Consider the following 18,294-nt stretch of genomic DNA (forward strand, 5'->3'; position numbering starts at 1 on the left):
TATGAAATGACAAAATAAAGCTCTGCTTTTTGGATTTTTAAAGTATTTTCAATCCATGAATGGTTGAATTCATGGATGCAGAATCTGTGGTTACAGTGAGAGCCAATGATACTGTGGAAGCAATCATATTCCATAGACTCCACGGACTTCTTTCATGGAATAAATACGTGAGAAGGACAGTGATCCCAGGGTGGACCACTCCTCCTGCCCTCAACAGTGATGACAGTGGTCACATAAAAAAGTCCAAAAATACTGGGCACAAAATATACATGATTTTAGAAGTCAAATTTGAAAGGAAACCCGAACTCTATCTGCTTGGGATAATAGATGAACAATGCAATAGAAAATGAGGATGGTTATATGACAACGGCAGCAAGAATTATCTATGTTCAAAGATGGAAAGACTCAATGATTCCATCACAAGACAATTGGTGTGAACTTGGGGATATGGCTAAACTTACTATGCTAGTTAAGGAGAAATCTCTAATTAACTTTAAGAAAAACTAAGGTCCATTTACTGTGTTCCTCCAGCAAAGATGGGGCCAAATCTCCAACTTTTAATCTTTTGTTGCTGGTGATGTTGTTTTGTTTGGCAGATTTTGACGGTTGTATGTTTGTATATAGGTTTTGTTTTAATCTGTCTAAATAAAATAATTCATCATAAAAAGGAAAAACAAACAGTAATGATGGAATACCAGATACCTTCGATGTCAGAAGCTGAAGCAGCCTGCACCTCCAAATGTTGCTGTACTATAACTCTCACCAGTCCTAGCCTAGATAATGGTGAAAAATGCAGGGAGTTGCGATCTGACAACATTTGGAAGGCCATGTGATTTCCAACTTGTTCAAGATCTTCTTTCAAGATCTCGAGATCTCTCTCAGGCTCCTTCTATACTGCCATATTAAATCCAGATTTTCTGCTTTGAACCAGATTATAGGCCAGTGTAGACTCATATAATCCCGTTCAAAGCAGATAGTGTGGATTATCTGCTTTGATAATGTGGATTATTTGGTAGTGTAGAAGGGGCCTCAGTTTTTGTTTTAAACAACGTGTTTCATTAGTGTAAATGGAACATTTCTAGAGAGACCTCAAATACCATTTATATTTCCTGTGTGGGGAAAAAACTGTTGCTGACACTTCCTTCTTCAAGTCTTGTAAAGGAAATCTGTCTTACCGCTCAGTAAGACCCACCAACCCAAGATCAAGATCTGTTTCACCTAACTTATTTTCTGCAGTTGGGAAGAATCATCATGTTAAAATCTTCATTTTATTAAACCTGTTTTTAATGTCCAGCTGTTCAACACTGCTGGTTAATTTGTATATTTATATATTGTGAGGAATTTTAAAAACCGCCTTATACCTAAGTATTTGCCCATCTAACCCTGGATTGACTGTGGTGAGGTGCTGTAATTCATCAGTAATTTTATTCTTGGTGGAAGCATTGAGTAATGACTAAGACTTTCTGTGAGAAAGTCTTTGAAAACTGTACAGTTTTGGAAGGCTACTAACAATCTGAGAGGTATTATTTGTGAAAGTCACATATGTCTGTATTTGCAGGAAATGACCATTGCAGAAATAGTGTTGTCTGAAGCATTGTATCAAGGACAAGATGGCATTGGGTATATTCCAGAAGACAGGAAGAATATAAATTGAAAATTTAGTGTTGAAAATATTGTTTCCTGTGTGGAAAATGCTGTATTTGGAGATCTATTCTGCACAAAAATGCACTTTTTGTGCTGAAAACATCATTTATAGAGAGGAAACAGCCCAGAAAACAATTATTTTCCATTTTGGAACAAGGTGTTAGAGAAGGTCACCATGTGGTTTACTGCCACTACTCATACAGAAGAAATTATTCTAACCGTGAATGAATAACATGGTAGAAATTATTCACTATTCTGACCAAAACCTCAGTTTTCATACATTTATAGTACCAGGTCTGTGTCTAATGCAGGGGTGGTAACTATGGGCTTTGTCACATAAGGGAGGAAAATGAAAGGTGGCACTGTGAGCAGTCTGCCTATTTTCTGCAACTAATCTATCCACCACAACTGATGAGCAAAACCACTCAATAGCTGCCAATCCTGCAATCTTCTTGTCACCTATCTTATGGGGCTTTTGTGTCAGCATGTTGACAGACAAGTGATGTCAGGGAGCAGGAATTTCCTTCTTGCCTTGCTATTCCCAAACTGACTACCTTTCTATTTTTTTGTTTTTTATAGTTATATTTACCTTTTATGCTGTTTTTAAAATACTGACATTCTGCAATTGTGCTAAAAAAAATTAAAATTGACATGCAGGAAGATAGGGTTAAAAGATTACGCTGAAATACAATCACTGAACCATGAATTGTCAAATCAGTGAAATTACACAATTGATAATGAGGGTGCTTGCATTATTACAGATTGATGGTGATAAATGGAAGCTCGTACGTGTGTCCATGATCCAGAATCACCCGCAGAACAATAACATGCCACTCAGGTTTGCAGAACAAAAATACAGGAACTTTACTAATTCCAAGAGATCAAAAAAACAGTAGTATTTACAATGGTCCCTCTCATCATTTACAGAAGTCTACAGTCATAAACAATCCTTCCTCGGTAAGCAGCAAGCAGGCCTCAAAATAGCAAGGCCTCTCCAGCAGTACTCAGCCAGCACTGAAAAACTTGACCAAACTGGTTCTGCAGCAGCAGAACAGAAACAGAATCAAAATCAATTCCCAGGTTTTTGCAGACTCAGCCAATTGGCTTCATGCACTTCATTTTCCAGTTAACATACACAACACAGTGCCTTTGAAAACCACGAGTCTCCATTTGTCTGTTCAAAACTGGTTAAGTAGCAAAGTCTTATAGAAATATGTGACCATGATTTATTATTGTGTGCCTTCAATTCATTTATGACTTGTGGTGACCCTAAAATGAACCTATCACAGGGTTTTCTTGGTATGCTTTGTTCAGAGGGTATTTACTGTGAAAGTTTGACTTAACCTAAGGCCATTCAGTGGATTTCCATTCCCAAATGGGGATTTGAGCCTCAGTCTCCAGAATCTTCGTGCAACTCTCAAGCCATTACACAATGGTAGCTCAGTGGCCATGAATCCCCATTTTTACTAACTTTTCATAAATATGTTTCCTACACATAATCATGTACGCTTTCAAAGTCTTACAATATCATTTTGCCAGGAGTCCCGAATAAATAATTTTAAAAAATTTTAAGGTCAAGATCCAGTATCAGGCGATGCATCTTCAGCACGTAGCTACAACATGGCCCTGGATCATGTTCCCCAAAACCCATCTTTACAATGTAGCAGCCACCACTACCACCAATGCCTTTTTAATTTGTTGTATTTCCATGTTGGTGGAGAACAGGGGAAGCAACAGAATTTCCGACTATCTTCCTTTAGCTGAATGTCTTATGACAGGCATTGGGAGGTCCTTAAGAATTATGTCAATACTATATGTCCAGATAAAGCAGAATAGCTAGATGCACTTCTGGTGCTATCCTGACTCTCCTCCAAAAAGGTGGAATTTTTTTTTTTTGGGGGGGGGGGGGTTAGATCTTGAGCAGTTGAAACAAAATTTTGACATCCACAATAACCCCAAAAGGTAGGTTACAACAGTTTCAATTGGACTTAAAAATAAAAAATAGTTGCATCTATCAAGTAGGAAATTAAGGTACCGCTATAAAGTGGGGAGGCTAATTTAACTAATTTACGACTCCATAAAAATCATCCAGCCACCGTTGGAATGAGGAAGTGCCGTCTCAGTGGATGATGAAGCAGCTGCTCCCCGTGGCCGGAATCGAACATCCCCTCAGGACAAGGTTAAAATTGCCTCTGCGTCTGTCTCTGTCTGTTCTATGTGTATATGGCATTGAATGTTTGCCTTATATGTATACAATGTGATCCGCCCTGAGTCCCCTTTGGTGTGAGAAGGGCAGAATATAAATACTGTAAATAAATAAATAAGCCATCATAATTCACCAACTTGATGCCAGAACAAATTCCTCTTCCCCTTCCCGCTGATGCCTCTTATGAATTATTGTACATTTCAAAATATGAGTCAGCTGTTCAATTAATAAATGTCTTCCCAAACCAAAAATATAATCCAGCACAAAAACTAATTACAAGAGATCCATCCTCCCCCACAGTGAAAGTGAATTAGCAAAACATCCTTGGACAATCTAGTTGTATTAGTCATTTTTGGTGTCTTCTTTCATGGCTGTTGTTTGTCTTAGGGCTGGAACATTTACTTGTCACTATTCACAAGGATCCAAAATTAAGGTCTGATGATAAAAAAAATTACATCATACAGGCTCAGCTTTTTGTACAAATAATGCTCTATTTTTTTTAAAAAAAACACAGCATTTTGGAAGGATTCCATTAACATTCTGGCAAAAAATACATTATGAGAAATCTCTGGATTTTTTTTAATTAACATCTGTGTGTGTGTATACAGGTAAAGAAATCACCTGTCGACTTATTGCAACATCATGAATTTCCTAAGGTTTTCTTTGGCAGGGAATTCTCAGAGATAATTTAGTCAGTTCTGTCCTTTGCAATATAGCAAACCGAAATTGTCATTCATTGGAGGTTTCTCATCCAGTTACTAACTGAGGCTGACACTGTTTAGCTTCCAATATCAGATGGGATCTGATTCCTTTTGGATAGTTAGGCCATGTAATATCTTGGGCAATCTCAGGTCTTTCTCTTGACTGATCTTACATTACATTATTGGGTCCACCATGAAATCTTCAGTCAGTTGATTCAGATGAAACAGTCAGATGATTCTGATGTGTTGCCAAATGTGTTGCCAAATTCAGATGAAACAGTCAGATGATTCAGATGTATTGCTAAATGTAAGATTTGAAGCAATAGCCACAATTGTGGGAAAGGCTTTAGCGGGCTTTTTGCCATTTCACAGGTTATTCCCTCCTTGCCCCCTTCCCATGTCATACATGAGTTTTGTTTCCACGATGGTGACATGGGTGGGGAAATAACAGAAAAACAGGAAAATAGTTTTACTCCTTCAACCCCACCCATCGTCCTGTAAAATGGACTATCCTTCTCTGTCTAGCATCTCCTTTTAGTCTCTGCCCTGATAATGGAATGGTGCCATTGGCCTGTTGCTGGGGTTATTTGGGGCACTATTTCAGAAAATTGCACTGGATAGACTGCATCTGTTCTAATTTCTTATATATAGTGACTGAAATGACTGAAAAGTTTGTATGATAAATCTGTGGTATGAAATACTTAGACATTTCTTATAATTTTAATGTTTCCCCTGTGCTTAAAATATTAATTTAAACATTGCATTTAAATACCTTGATTTTTAAGAGTGAACAGAGTGAAAAGTGGTATATATACGGCAGATATTCTGTATTTCAAAAAATAGAGCTGATAGGGGGAAACTGGAGCCATTTTTGGAATCAACATGTCAAATATACCCAGAAACAGGTCTAACACTCGAGGCACCAAAATGTGCGTTGGACAGTGTTATATTGTTGAGTAGTTATTTGAAATTAAGTTATGTTAGTTTATGGACATAGTTTAGGACTAGGAGTGAAACTGAAGGAGAAGGGAGAGGGGACTAATGTCAGTAATGAAAAAGAACATTGTCTTCTGCCGTTCGGGAACAACACAAAAAAGGAACCATACTGTACTACATGTTCTTTTACACTCCCCTAAATCACATCAGATGAACAGATGAACTCCATAAATTACCTAAACAACCTACACTGTGAAGACAACAGAATAATCACCTATACTCTTTTATCATTTGGGGTGTGTCCTGACAAATATCTAGTCAACGCCAATTAAGAACAAACAGACTCGGTTGCCAAGGTGTGGACCAAACATAAAAGTGCAAACATCTCTTAAAGAGAAAATTGCAACATAATGGGAAAATATACACATGACACCAAAACCTCCTTGTACATTCGTCTCTTGGTGATTACTACTACACTTCTAAACCTAAATACCAAACAGAAATTGAAAGAGTGGTCTGGTTAGGAACTTACATTGTTCTTCAAAATAGCAGGGTTTACCATTTTGCTCAAGTTCTTTAACCCTGGGACAAAGCTTGAAGGTCATTGTGGCAGAGAAAGAAACTCAAGACTTATTTGGTTAAATGGAACCAAGTTAAAAGTTCTACTACAGATAAACACTATTAGGCAGTTTAATGGATGCAGCTTTCAAATTCATTGAATCAAATGGAATAGCGGTATGAGTGCAAATAGAAAAATACGATACCATGTTTACTTGAATGTAATGCACACCTTTTTTGATTAAATTACATCACAAAAATAGAGTGCACATTAGGTTCACCGCCACATTAATTTCGAGCACATAAACGGGTCATTCTGCACAATGTTTTCTCGTGAGCCTAGGTCCCTTTGTAGCCAATCAAGGGAGTAGAGTTCAAATGGCAATGACTAATAAGAATGCTGTAGTGACCCTTCCTTAACCAATACAGGGCCTCCTTAGATTTCTTCTCTCGCTCAGGATATGGTGCATTTCAGGACCTCTTAGTGGTGCCTTCTTTAAAGGGCTCACAGCCATGACCTGGCGCTTGGGTGGGCTGAGGAGGCCAGAGCTACATCATAACCGCAGCAGATGAGGTAGGGGGCCTGAGCTGTAGGATATAGCTCAGGATCTTCCCCAGAGCCCACTTTCTCAGCCCTCAGCCAACTTGAGCACAGCAGGGGCTTTAACCCCATTAAATAGAGGTGCTGCTCAGAAGTCCTCATCCATGCTGCATTCCGAGTGGGTGGGGGGGGGGCTCTTTATAAGTTGAGGAAGGACTCAGCTACCCATCATTGTTCTAATGAGTGCACATTTTCTTGCTGCACATTGCTGCTGCACAGTTGTTTAGTCGTCTCCGACTCTTCGTGACCTCGTGGACCAGTCCACACCAGAGCTCCCTGTCGGCCGTCACCACCCCCAGTTTGTAATATTATTTTATCATCGAAGATTAGACAAACATCTTATATTCAAGGTAAGTGCTCTCTCTCCCTTGAAATCATCAACTATTATATAAGCTACTTTCCCTTGACCAGTCATGTACGCTTGGGTCAATTGTACATGTTGTTTATTCGTTCAGTCGTTTCCGACTCTTCGTGACCTCATGGACCAGTCCACGCCAGAGCTCCCTGTCGGCCGTCACCGCCCCCAGTTCCTTCAAGGTCAAGCCAGTCACTTCAAGGATACCATCCATCCATCTTGCCCTTGGTCAGCCTCTCTTCCTTTTTCCTTCCATTTTCCCCAGCATCGTGATCTTTTCCAAGCTTTCCTGTCTCCTCATGATGTGGCCAAAATACTTCAGCTTTGCCTCTAATATCCTTCCCTCTAGTGAGCAGTCGGGCATTATTTCCTGGAGGATGGACTGGTTGGATCTTCTTGCGGTCCAAGGCACTCTCAGGATTTTCCTCCAACACTAGAGTTAAAAAGCATCTATCTTCCTTCGCTGAGCCTTCCTTATGGTCCAGCTCTCGCATCTATAGGTTACTATGGGGAATACCATTGCTTTGACTATGCGGACCTTCGTTGCCAGTGTGATGTCTCTGCTCTTCACTATTTTGTCAAGGTTGGCCATTGCTCTCCTCCCAAGAAGTAAACGTATTCTGATTTTCTGGCTGCAGTCTGCATCTGCATTTGCTGCACATTACATTCACCAAATGCCTTTTTTGGTTTCAATGTTTTGAAAATAGAGGTGCACATTAGATTCTCAGAAATGCAGTAATCCAGGCACAATTGGCTCTATCAGGGGTAAAGCTAAGTGGACTGAGAACTCTTTTTTTGGTCAAGAGATTCAGGACATGGGCCTAAGAGTCAAACAACCTCATCATAAAGGCTGCCGATATCACCATGCGATTCCAGCAGTGCACATCAGGGGAGTGGGGGACACATCCCCCCACACCCCACATTGCCTGACACAACCAGTTGATCTTCACATGGCAGGAAGCGTTGACTGTCCGACTTCCCCCCATTGTTCATGGCGAAACACAGGAAGTTTCCCATGTTGCTGCTTTTTTTGTGCATGTCAGGAGCAACTTGAGTCACTTCTGGAGTGAGAGAATTGGCCGTCTGCAAGGACGTTGCCCAGGGGATGCCCGGATGGTTGATGTTTTTACCATCCTTGTGGGAGGCTTCTCTCATGTCCCCACATGGAGCTGGAGCTGATCCGCACTCTCCCCGGGTGGGATTCGAACCTGGCAGCCTTCAGGTCAGCAACCCAACCTTAAAGTCACAAGGCTTTAATCCACTATGCCACCAAGGGCTGTGGCAGCATGCTCCTCTTCGCCACTCCTTTAAGCACAGAGTCCCACCAGAAGTAATTGTGCATCATGGAATGGGAGCCGGCAGCCTCCGTACTTAAAGAGGTGGCAAAGTGGAGCATGCCGCCAATTCTTCTCTCATCTGATGAGGCCGAAAGTTATGGTCCCCATATTTTTCTCCTTAACATTTACTAATCAGAGGCGAACAGCCTCCAATTATCCTAGTGACTTTCCTTTTGTTGATCTTTTCAGTCAATAGACTGATTCTCCACAAACCTAACAATCCTTTAAAACCAACAGCTTTAGTTTGGCCATCATGACGGGATGCTTCCCCAATGATACAGTAACCAGGTGAATCAAAGTAGATAACAATTGCAACAACAAAAATAAATAAATTCCAGCAAATAAAAATGTAGTGAGGCTTTTTATCTTCCATTTTTCCGTAAGAGTGACTCCATGTTGATTGTATTTCAAGACACAGAGAGCCTGGGGCCATTATTGCTAAATAGGATAGCCTTATCTTTAAAAAAAACAATTACCCACTTGTGTGTAGCTAATGCATTTTTAACCACTGACACATACAAATAAAAACTGCTTACTCCCCACATGACCCCTGAATAATGTGCAACACAAAAACACCTAATACCACTAACAGTTATTACATTATTTTTCAGAATGGTATTTTGACTCCTCCGTACCACAAAGTAACTTGTGACATATTACCTCCACATTTTGAGATCTCAAAATTTCATTGATTATTGATTATTGTTGTCAACCTGGAGTCCCCAGATGTTTTGGCCTTGAACTTCCTACCTAGCAGCTGGTAAACTGGCTGGGATTTCTGGGCGTTTTAGGCCAAAAACATCTGGGGACCCCAGGTTGAGAACCACTGCCTTAAACTATTGCCAAAGGCTTGATTAAATACCTAGAATGGCAGGTTCTTGAGGCTGCAGAATAGTTGCTGAATAACACACTAGTGCTGGATCTACACTGCCCTATATCCCAGGATCTGGATTATTTGAGTCTACACTGCGAAATAATCTGGAATATGCAGATAATATAGGATCAGATCCTGGGATATACAGAAGTGTAGATCCAGCCTAGGTTAATATTTATCCCAATGGGAAATGGAATTTTCCATGAGGGTTACTGGAACAAATCATGCCACAAGTGACAGACGAAATTCCAAAACAAGTCCTGCAGAACAACACTCTCCTCCTTAAGTTACTCAATTCTTTGTGTGTTGCAATATTTTTCCAGCAGAGCCGGCACATTCATAAAAGGAAACTACACTCTAAAGTGTCTATATTTTGTTGTGTAAATATGAAAAAAGCCTCCTTCCTCCTGCTAACAAATTCACAAGAACAGTTTTGCTTTGGAAACCTCCTGCTAGACTAGGAACATTGGAAACTGGCAGATGAAATTGGCCTTAATATAAGAGGTAAACTTTGCCAGCCTCTAAGTTTATATTGCAAATCCCCACTGTAGTTCTTTTGGGTGGAGTGATGATGGATGATTGCATCCTGATTGTAACATGTCAGTCACACTCCTATAAACATACAACATTTTCTAGCGTCAGTCACGTTCCTCTAGCTTCTGACACATATACCAAATCTACATAAGGTAAAAGTAAAGGTTTTCCCCTGACGTTAAGTCCAGTCGTGACCGACTCTGTGGGTTGGTGCTCATCTCCATTTCTAAGCCGAAGAGCTGACGTTGTCCATAGACACCTCCAAGGTCATGTGGCCAGCATGACTGCATGGAGCGCCGTTACCTTCTCGCCAGAGCGGTACATATTGATCTACTCACATTTGCATGTTTTCGAACTGCTAGGTTGGCAGGAGCTGGGGCTAACAGTGGGCACTCATTCCGCTCCTGGGATTTGAACCTGGGACCTTTTGGTCCGCAAGTTCAGCAGCTCGGCACTTTAACGCACTGTGCCACCAGGAGCCCCAAAATCTACATATACCCAACCCATAAATATCATCATGCACTACTTTAATGATCAGTGGATTTATTGTTTAAAGTAAATAACAGTGCCTTAATCTCTCAGGGCAGTTCCATTGACTTCCTTAATAACTGCTACAATTAATATTGCCAATGTATAAATAGAAGTGATCCTGCCCGGAATCTGCATTCAATACCCAGCAATCAAATAAACCTTCCATTAAGTCCATATAATACAAAGGTCGAGAATGCTTCCTCTCACAATTTCATTTTTCTCCATTTGTATCTGATAAGATAATTTACAGCGGCTTATTACAAGCAGAACTACCTTTGAAACAGCGTCACGTTCTCATTTTTACAGCTGGAACAAGCAAGCAAATAACACTGGAATAAAATTATACTTAAGAGAGAGCTCTCCTAGGTTAAGACAAACATTCAATGAAGTTTAACTTGTTCCCTATGCACAAGAAAGGCAAATAAGGCAAACCTTGCAGTTTTCTCTTACCTTTCACTCATGTTGACTAAATGTTTTTTTTTTCTCTCTTTCACCTTCGTCTCTTACTCCCAGCAAACAGAAGGTCCAACTGAACTTTTTGAAATTCCTGCTTGAACAAGGTTGGCCTGTTGCTCCACCTACAAACCAGTCACTAAAAGCTGTCTCAATGTGATAGGTAAAGTAGGGATGGAAGGAAGTAAAGGGAGGAAGCAGTGTGGGGCTGACAGTCCTATCATTGTGTCTTGCTTTAAAACATGTGTTTTGTCACATGCACCCACTGATGAAAGGCAAACAGCAATAACCGTCCACAGCTGATCAGCAGGAGGGGGGTAGTTACATTCAGAGTTTTCCTTTTTTTAAAAAAATAACTCAAGGGTAATTGTAAGATTTTTTTGGAGGGGAATAGGAACATGACACAATGATTGAATTGTTTTTCAATTTATAGGTTTGAGGAAGCTGCTTGAGGAGCATTTGGAGCTCCTATTTGTGGGATGTCATCTGTAATTTAATTATCATAGTTCAATGCTATGCAATCCTGGAATTTGTAGTTTGGTGAGGCATCCACATCCTTTAGCAGAGAAGGCTCAAGACCTTGTCAAACTACAACTCTCATGACTCCATAGCATTGAGCAAAGGCAATTGAAGTGGATTCATTCTAAACCAGTGGTTCTCAACCTTGGATAAGCGAGACTCTACTGTATTTAAAAACTATTAATAGGGTAACAAAGTCATGTATTTTGAAGCTTCAGGAAAATAGACAAAGCTCCCAAAAACATCCCAACAGAATATCTAACTTGCAAAGTCACAGAAACAAGGCATCTTTCTTTTATTCACATAAATGCCACCTGAGGGCACTAGTCCACCATTTCCACTGTGCAAAAATCGATGCATTACCATACAAATATAACTCAAGGCATCTCTGAGTGACCTCAGATGAGGTTTTTTTAACATGTCTCCTTCACTCAATTTTATGTATGCTTCATATCATCCTCCACATGAAATCCAGTCCGGCTGTACTTGTTCCATCTTCTTTCCTTGTCAGTGAAATTTGTTGAATGACAGAAACCTGCATAATAGCTAGCACAAAGAGCGCTCTATCTCAGCCTATGTGTTTGATGCAAATTTCCTTTCTAGGGCTGAATAAGTAAGAGAATACTCTGGAAAGTAATGGCTGAAATCAGAGACCTAGCTGTCCTCTGCGAAGGGCAAGAAAATCTCTCTTTCCTCCACCCTCTGTTGTTTGCACTGATCCTTGAACACTTACAATAGCATGGCACACTTTTTCACAACTAAGAAGGATAGCTCCTTTAGGCACAGTGGAATAGTTCTTCACTCCAATTCAAAAACAAAGACTGTACTTACAAGAAACAGTTGTGGTCAGCTACTACTGCTCTCCCATATTTGCTGTCTGACATTCTCCCTTCACCTTAGGAATATAGAAATATCAGAAACTACATAGCCTTCAGTTGTTCTGATTTAGTAGAGTCTTGATTAATTTTCTGTCACCCCACTTTCTTAGCTGCTATTGAAATGTCCCAGGGTGGATCTATACTGACCAATAAACCAGGGCCAATATGGTGTGGCATACATATGATTGGCCTTGCTATGGGTCACATAGCCACTGGGATAGGGAAAAAGAAGAATTATCCCTGATCGCCCCATCACCCTATCAATGTAGACAATGGCCAACAGGTAGGATCCGTGTCACAGCTGGAGACCGCCATTTTACATAGGGCAGGAAGGGATGGCAGTAAGATCAGTTGTGGCCAGTTCCAAAATGGAACTGGCTCAACTGTTCAGATGGGTTGAAAGTCAGGAGATAGCCCAGAATTCAGACTATCTCTCAACTTTGGTTAACGTGGGTCAAGGCAGGGTTAACGTGGTCTTGTGTTGCATTACCCCAGATCAGCTCCTTGTGGCATTGTGCATCCATGAAGCTGATCCAGCCCAAGGGTTTCTTCACATGTGCCACCAGAATCACCATGTATCATGGTGATTCCAGTGGTGCCTGTCTAGGGGCATAGTGGATCAGTACAGGCCTGGGCCTGGGCCCATAACCCAATGTCAGAGTATTGCAGCACAGTGGTAGTAGTATGAAAAGCAATGGAGTGCAGAATGAAGTGACACTTCGAGGCATCAGTAAAAGCAATATACAAAGCTTTACTGAATGGAGCAGTAAACAGCACAAACAGACTCTTGCAGACGACAAACAAACACAGGACTGATCTGTTCTCCAATAGATCTCAAACTCGACTCGAACTCAAGACAGACGGAACTGATGCAATAGATATGCACATACTCTTGTGTCTGAATCCTCCCTAGTTCCAGCCACACACACCAAGGTGATTAACTCTTTACACACTCTGGATGATGCAATCTGACTGCAATACAATTTTGCCCTTGTCTGATGAGGTTGTTAATCCAATTTAAGTGTCAGCATGGATGTGATACCAATTTCTCTCTCTTCTTCCCACTTCATCCTCCACTTACTTCAGTTGCTGCAAACTGAATTCAATGTGAAGTAGTAGTTTCCACTTAATGAACACAAAATGAAATAAGGCTAATCAGTGATCCAATCTTTGGTTAGTAGGAGGAAATCAGACTAACAGGGTGACTGGGACTAATATTCGCTTGCTTACTCACTGATGTTGAAAAGGGGAAGATAATGGGGCAATGAGACCATTGGTGTCATTCTTTTTCTTAGGGGTCACTGCTTGCTCTCTGGCTAAACCCACTCGGCTTAACTAAAGTAACCACTCATCAAGTTCAGTGGTGAGTGGTTAGTGTGATCTATCCATTTGAACTGGGTAGACCAGTACCTCCCACATTAGAGGAAGAATATTGGTGCAAACCAAGTCTGACCATTTATGCTTCTGGGGAGACAAATAAAGGGGAGAATGCCCTTGCCCTTCTCCCACTGTCACAGCCATCCCACTAACACACCTTCACCAGATCTCTCCTTCTGCTCTCCTTTCTTCCCGCTCTTTTGTTCATCCCTAATATCTATTTATTTATTATTTATTTACAATATTTATATTCTGCCCTTCTCACTCCGAAGAAGCAACTCCGGTTGCTCCTGACACGAAAAAAAAAAAAACCCGAAGGGGACTCAGGGCAGATCACATTACACATATAAGGCAAACATTCAATGCCTTAACATAGAACAAAGACAAGACAAACGAGGGGCTCCGAGTTGGCCTCGAACTCATGACCTCTTGGTCAGAGTGATTTGTTGCAGCTGGTTGCTCAACAGCCTGCGCCACAGCCCAGCCCAATATCTACATACTGTCCATTCTCCAGCTCATGCGGAGGGGGAGAATTAAAATTTTCCTCATGGTTTGGAAAAAACTGAACTGACCTACAATCTTCTTTAAGAACTGAATTGATGGATTTTCCCCAGCTTGTTGACAAATACAATCTTTGAAACTCTCCTTAGCTCTCCCATAGTAAGAATCTATTTTATTACTTATCCTATCTACTCCCCAAACCCCATTCTCCTAAACATATTCCCTGCTCATAGATAATTTTCAGGGATAGAGCTCCCCCACTCACTTACCCAATGGGGTGCAAGAAGGGAGCCATCCAGTGGGAGTTCAGGTAGTAAGATTGATATGAAAATAAGAAAGGTTATTTTGATCTGCAGATATACACAAATCCACATGCATCGGGGGGGGGGGGGGAGTACAGCCTCTGCAGTCGTGTGACTCGAAATACTCCAATAGAATAAACATGTGGACATGCCAGCAATGCCGTTTTGTACTGTGCTAATTTTAAGTGGGAAAAATATGTGACACATAAGGCTGTGTGTTAAAGCTTTCATCTTGATGTTGTTTCTTGCATTTATACTCTGCCTTTCTACAAAAGAATAAAAATGAAGGTAGCTTTGTAAGCTGAAATTTTGCAGATAGTATTACAAGAAGGGAACGCATGGTGGCGCAACTGCACAGATGCACTTTTGTAAAGTCTTGTTTCAAAACTGTCTGCAATTGAGAGAAGAGCACAGTCACTTCTGCGTCCTACACCAATCTGTATGTCAGAATCATGGAACAGGAATCTCCATTCAAAGACAATAATGTTGTTACAAGACTTTTAGTTCCATTTTTCCACACAATGGAACTAATTCTCTTAAATCGAGTGACACACTAATAACACGTTAATTTCAAATGTTTCAAAAAAATTTTTGCAAAAGATCACCCCCCCAATTCATGAGAAACTCCCTAATTTCCTATACTACAATGTATAGATAAACCATAGATCTCAAGGTATTCTTGGTTAAATCTTCTAGGGCTTTTACATGTCAATAATTCTGGAGATTTGAACCCATAATGGCAGCTACAGGAATATCTCAGACTATTTCAAGAGAATCCATACTGCGATGAGACTATAGCAGCAGGCCAAAATTATCTACAGCCTTAGCTAATGCTAAGAAAGTCCACTGGATAGAGCTGCATGAAAACCTTGATATGTCCAAGAGCAGCTGAAGAGCCTGGCAATTGCTGAGATGCCTGGATAGTGACCCTCTGGTCAACCATGGACATGCAAATGTAACGCCAGACCAGATAACTCAGCAGCTAATTCCGAATGGGAAAACCAACCGCAGTAGAGTAAAACTGAAAATCAACAGAGTGCCAGAACTTGAAACCCACCAGTTGTCTTCCCCTTTAAACCTGAAAGATCTCAGAGAAGCCATCAAGCGATGTAAAACTGGTAAAGCACCTGGTCTAGATGACTTAATGATTATCTGCTTTAAACCCCAGATAATCTCCCAGATTATCTGCTTTAAACTGAATTATGTGAGTCTCCACTGCTAGATAATCTGGGATAAGAAGTTCAACAGGGATCTGATCCTGGAATATATAGGGGCACTGTAGAAGGGTCTACACTTCCCTATATCCCAGGAGCCAATCCCAAAAGATCTGCTTATTTCAGATTATCTGGCAGTGCAGACTCATATGATCCAGTTCAAAGCAGATAATCTGGGATCACATCCTGGGATATAGGGCAGTGTAGATCCAGCCAAAGTGCTGTGGATCCTCAGACTTTCTTGTTGGGAGAGTATTTTGAGATTCTTTTATTCCCTTCCCTTCTCCTAAGCACCTTGACCATTAAAATAGCAACAACTCAATCCCAGGATTCGTGAGAAATGTAATTTCAATAGCATTTTAGTATGGACATCAGAAAGCCTGGGAATAAGTTGTCCCAGGGTACAAGATTTGGGATGCCACTAAATTTGCTTATGGCAGGAATATTTAAGGCACCAAGGATGATGGAAGGCGGTGGGAATTCATTTATGTTCTGAGCTTGAGAAGAACTTTTGAGGAACATTTCAATAAATTCATTTAGAAAGAGCAGCATTGTAAATATGTTCATAAAACAAACCAAGCAAGCAAACACATTAAAGACATCACTAGTGATAAGGCACATTAATCGAAGTGGAAGTGATAATTTAGCATGTTTGTAAAGCACATGTGATTTCTACTGAATTGTTGATCACAATTCAAAAAATCAGTAAGTTTCATTTAAACATCATGTCTTCAAAGTAACCATTCTCTTTTCAGAATAGTTTTGTTTGCTTATTTTATATCCAGGAAAAGAGTCCCAAAGTTTGCAAAAAACACTGTGAATCTTGGTTTGCTTTCACAAAAGTTTTCTGCATTTCAAAATATCCAAACCTTGTGACACTGATCTTGAAAACTCTGGCCAGTTGGTCACCCAACTGATTTGTTGCCTCTGCTGGGAATGAGGAATGGGTCATTCAGCTGCGGTGGCTGACTTTGGACTTCTGTAACAATAAACAACTCTCTGCTAGACACGCTTACATTCAGAGCCGGCCCTAGGTATTTTTCAAGTGTAGGCGAACAGAATTTTGGTGCCCCCCCCAAAAAAAAATCACTGAAAAATAAAAGCGTTGGATAAGCGAAAATGTTGGATAATAAGGATTGAGGAAAAGCCTATTAAACATCAAATTACATTAATATTTTACAAATTAAGCACCAAAACATCATGTTTTACAACAAATCAACAGAAAAAGCAGTCTCAACTGCGCCCCCGTATGTTTGGCGCCTGAAGCAACCGCTTAATTCGCCTCATTGTTGGACCGGCTCTGCTTACATTACAGATAAGTTTTCATCAAGCTATATGTAGAAGGACAATATTTGGAATGCAATTGTGCTAGTAAGGTTTCAGAAGTGATCTCAAATTGTTTCCCTTGGCTTTTCATATTCCACACATGCACCGCATAGGTGTTCTTAAACAGCTTAGGAAGCTCCGAAGCATTCGTGACTTCATAATACTTTCTCCAGTCCTGCCAGTGGATGGGATAGAAGGCTTCTTGTGGGAAAGTAGTGACCCCTTTGCAGCTTGTACTGCTTTGCAGGCTACGGATAGCACACCACTTCTTAAACATGCGGGTGAAGAGCTGAGGACCCTGGTGTCCCCAGATCCAGCGATTGTAATTATTCACAAACTCTTCCATGCAAAGTTGTATAAACTTGTGTTTGGGTTCAAATGACAGAAAGGCCCCATTCAGTACATATTTGGACTGTATACCAAGTGTGTTGATGAGGTTCTTTAGGTTCTTAAGGACTATGAAATCTGTATCTAAATAGATGCCACCATATTTCCACATGATGGCAATTCGGCAAGCATCTGAAAGAATGGGCAAGAAATACGGTTCCCACCTCTGCTGGGCCAGCGAATACCAGCGAATCAGGGGAGTATTAGAAAAAAGTTCATTCAAATCCAATGGTTTGATTTCAAGGTTAGGGAAGCAGCTGAAAAAGGATATGCCTAAATGTTTTGGCAAAGTATTGTTATAGTTCACCAAGCCCTTCATAAGAATAACAATTTTTAATTCTGGGTGAACCCTGGCTGCTGATTCAACAGAACACATAAACAGGAAATTGGGATTAGTTCGTTCTGATGTTTCCAAAAAGTATATGTCCTTGGATGAATGAGGGGACCATCTTGTTATAGGAGTAGGAAGATGTGGACACATAACATCTGTAGGTAGATTATGGTGCTGTGTCTTGTCTCCACTGTCCTGGCTGATTCTCCAGTAAAACATGATGGTGATGAAGTACATGAACTTAAAGGCAATAATTAACACAGCCCAGAACTTGTGTTTTGAAGCCACCTTGGTCAATCGTAGCACACAGAAAAGGTCCTTCCACATCATCTGCTCACCAGAGTTTTAAACTCTGAGAGAAACCAGAATGAGCTATAAAAGGAAAGGAAAGAAAATTATTAATAATGTTGCTAATAAATATGGATGCACTGCAAAGCATTAATAGAAAATTGTTAAGATGAAAACCAAAATCAATTTGATTGTTGCTCTATCTGCTATGCACTACCCTGCCTGGTTCAGGATAGTTCAATGGTGCATTGATCTAGAATATTGAGGAAAGAGTATTGACCCACAAATGCTTGCCATTCTACCAACAGCCCAGTTACTATCAAAATCTATGCATACTAAAGTCAAAATATGTATGTACTGTATATACTCGAGTATAAGCCTAGTTTTTCAGCCCTCTTTTTAAGACTGAAAAAGCCCTCTTCAGCTTATACTCAGGTGAGG

The 18,294-nt window shown here is 40.5% G+C and overlaps 2 protein-coding genes across 3 annotated transcripts in view; both read right to left on the reverse strand.

Annotated features, from left to right (window-relative positions):
- Positions 1–14,367, reverse strand: part of LOC100553914 (poly(U)-specific endoribonuclease-A) — a 28,224-nt gene extending 13,857 nt beyond the window's left edge. Inside the window, exon 1 of one of the 2 annotated variants that reach the window (XM_062981864.1) lies at positions 14,275–14,367. In XM_062981864.1, the coding sequence (XP_062837934.1) occupies positions 14,275–14,300 (26 nt within the window). In that variant the 5' untranslated portion in view covers positions 14,301–14,367. Of the gene's footprint in view, positions 1–10,727; positions 10,961–14,274 lie in introns of those variants that run through there. The other variant, XM_003221419.4, reaches the window with a different exon arrangement.
- A 1,173-nt stretch (positions 14,368–15,540) lies between these two features.
- On the reverse strand, positions 15,541–18,294 carry a4galt (alpha 1,4-galactosyltransferase (P1PK blood group)). Its single transcript, XM_003221441.4, has one exon. It carries the CDS (start codon positions 17,893–17,895, stop codon positions 16,831–16,833), a length of 1,065 nt encoding a protein of 354 aa, XP_003221489.2. The 5' UTR covers positions 17,896–18,294; the 3' UTR covers positions 15,541–16,830.

This window comes from Anolis carolinensis, chromosome 5 (assembly GCF_035594765.1).
Source record: "Anolis carolinensis isolate JA03-04 chromosome 5, rAnoCar3.1.pri, whole genome shotgun sequence".
NCBI lineage: Eukaryota > Metazoa > Chordata > Lepidosauria > Squamata > Dactyloidae > Anolis > Anolis carolinensis.

Coding starts and splice junctions, on each gene's coding strand:
- a4galt (XM_003221441.4), bottom strand. CDS start 17,895: ATGATGTGGAAGGACCTTTTCTGTGTGCTACGATTGACCAAGGTGGCT.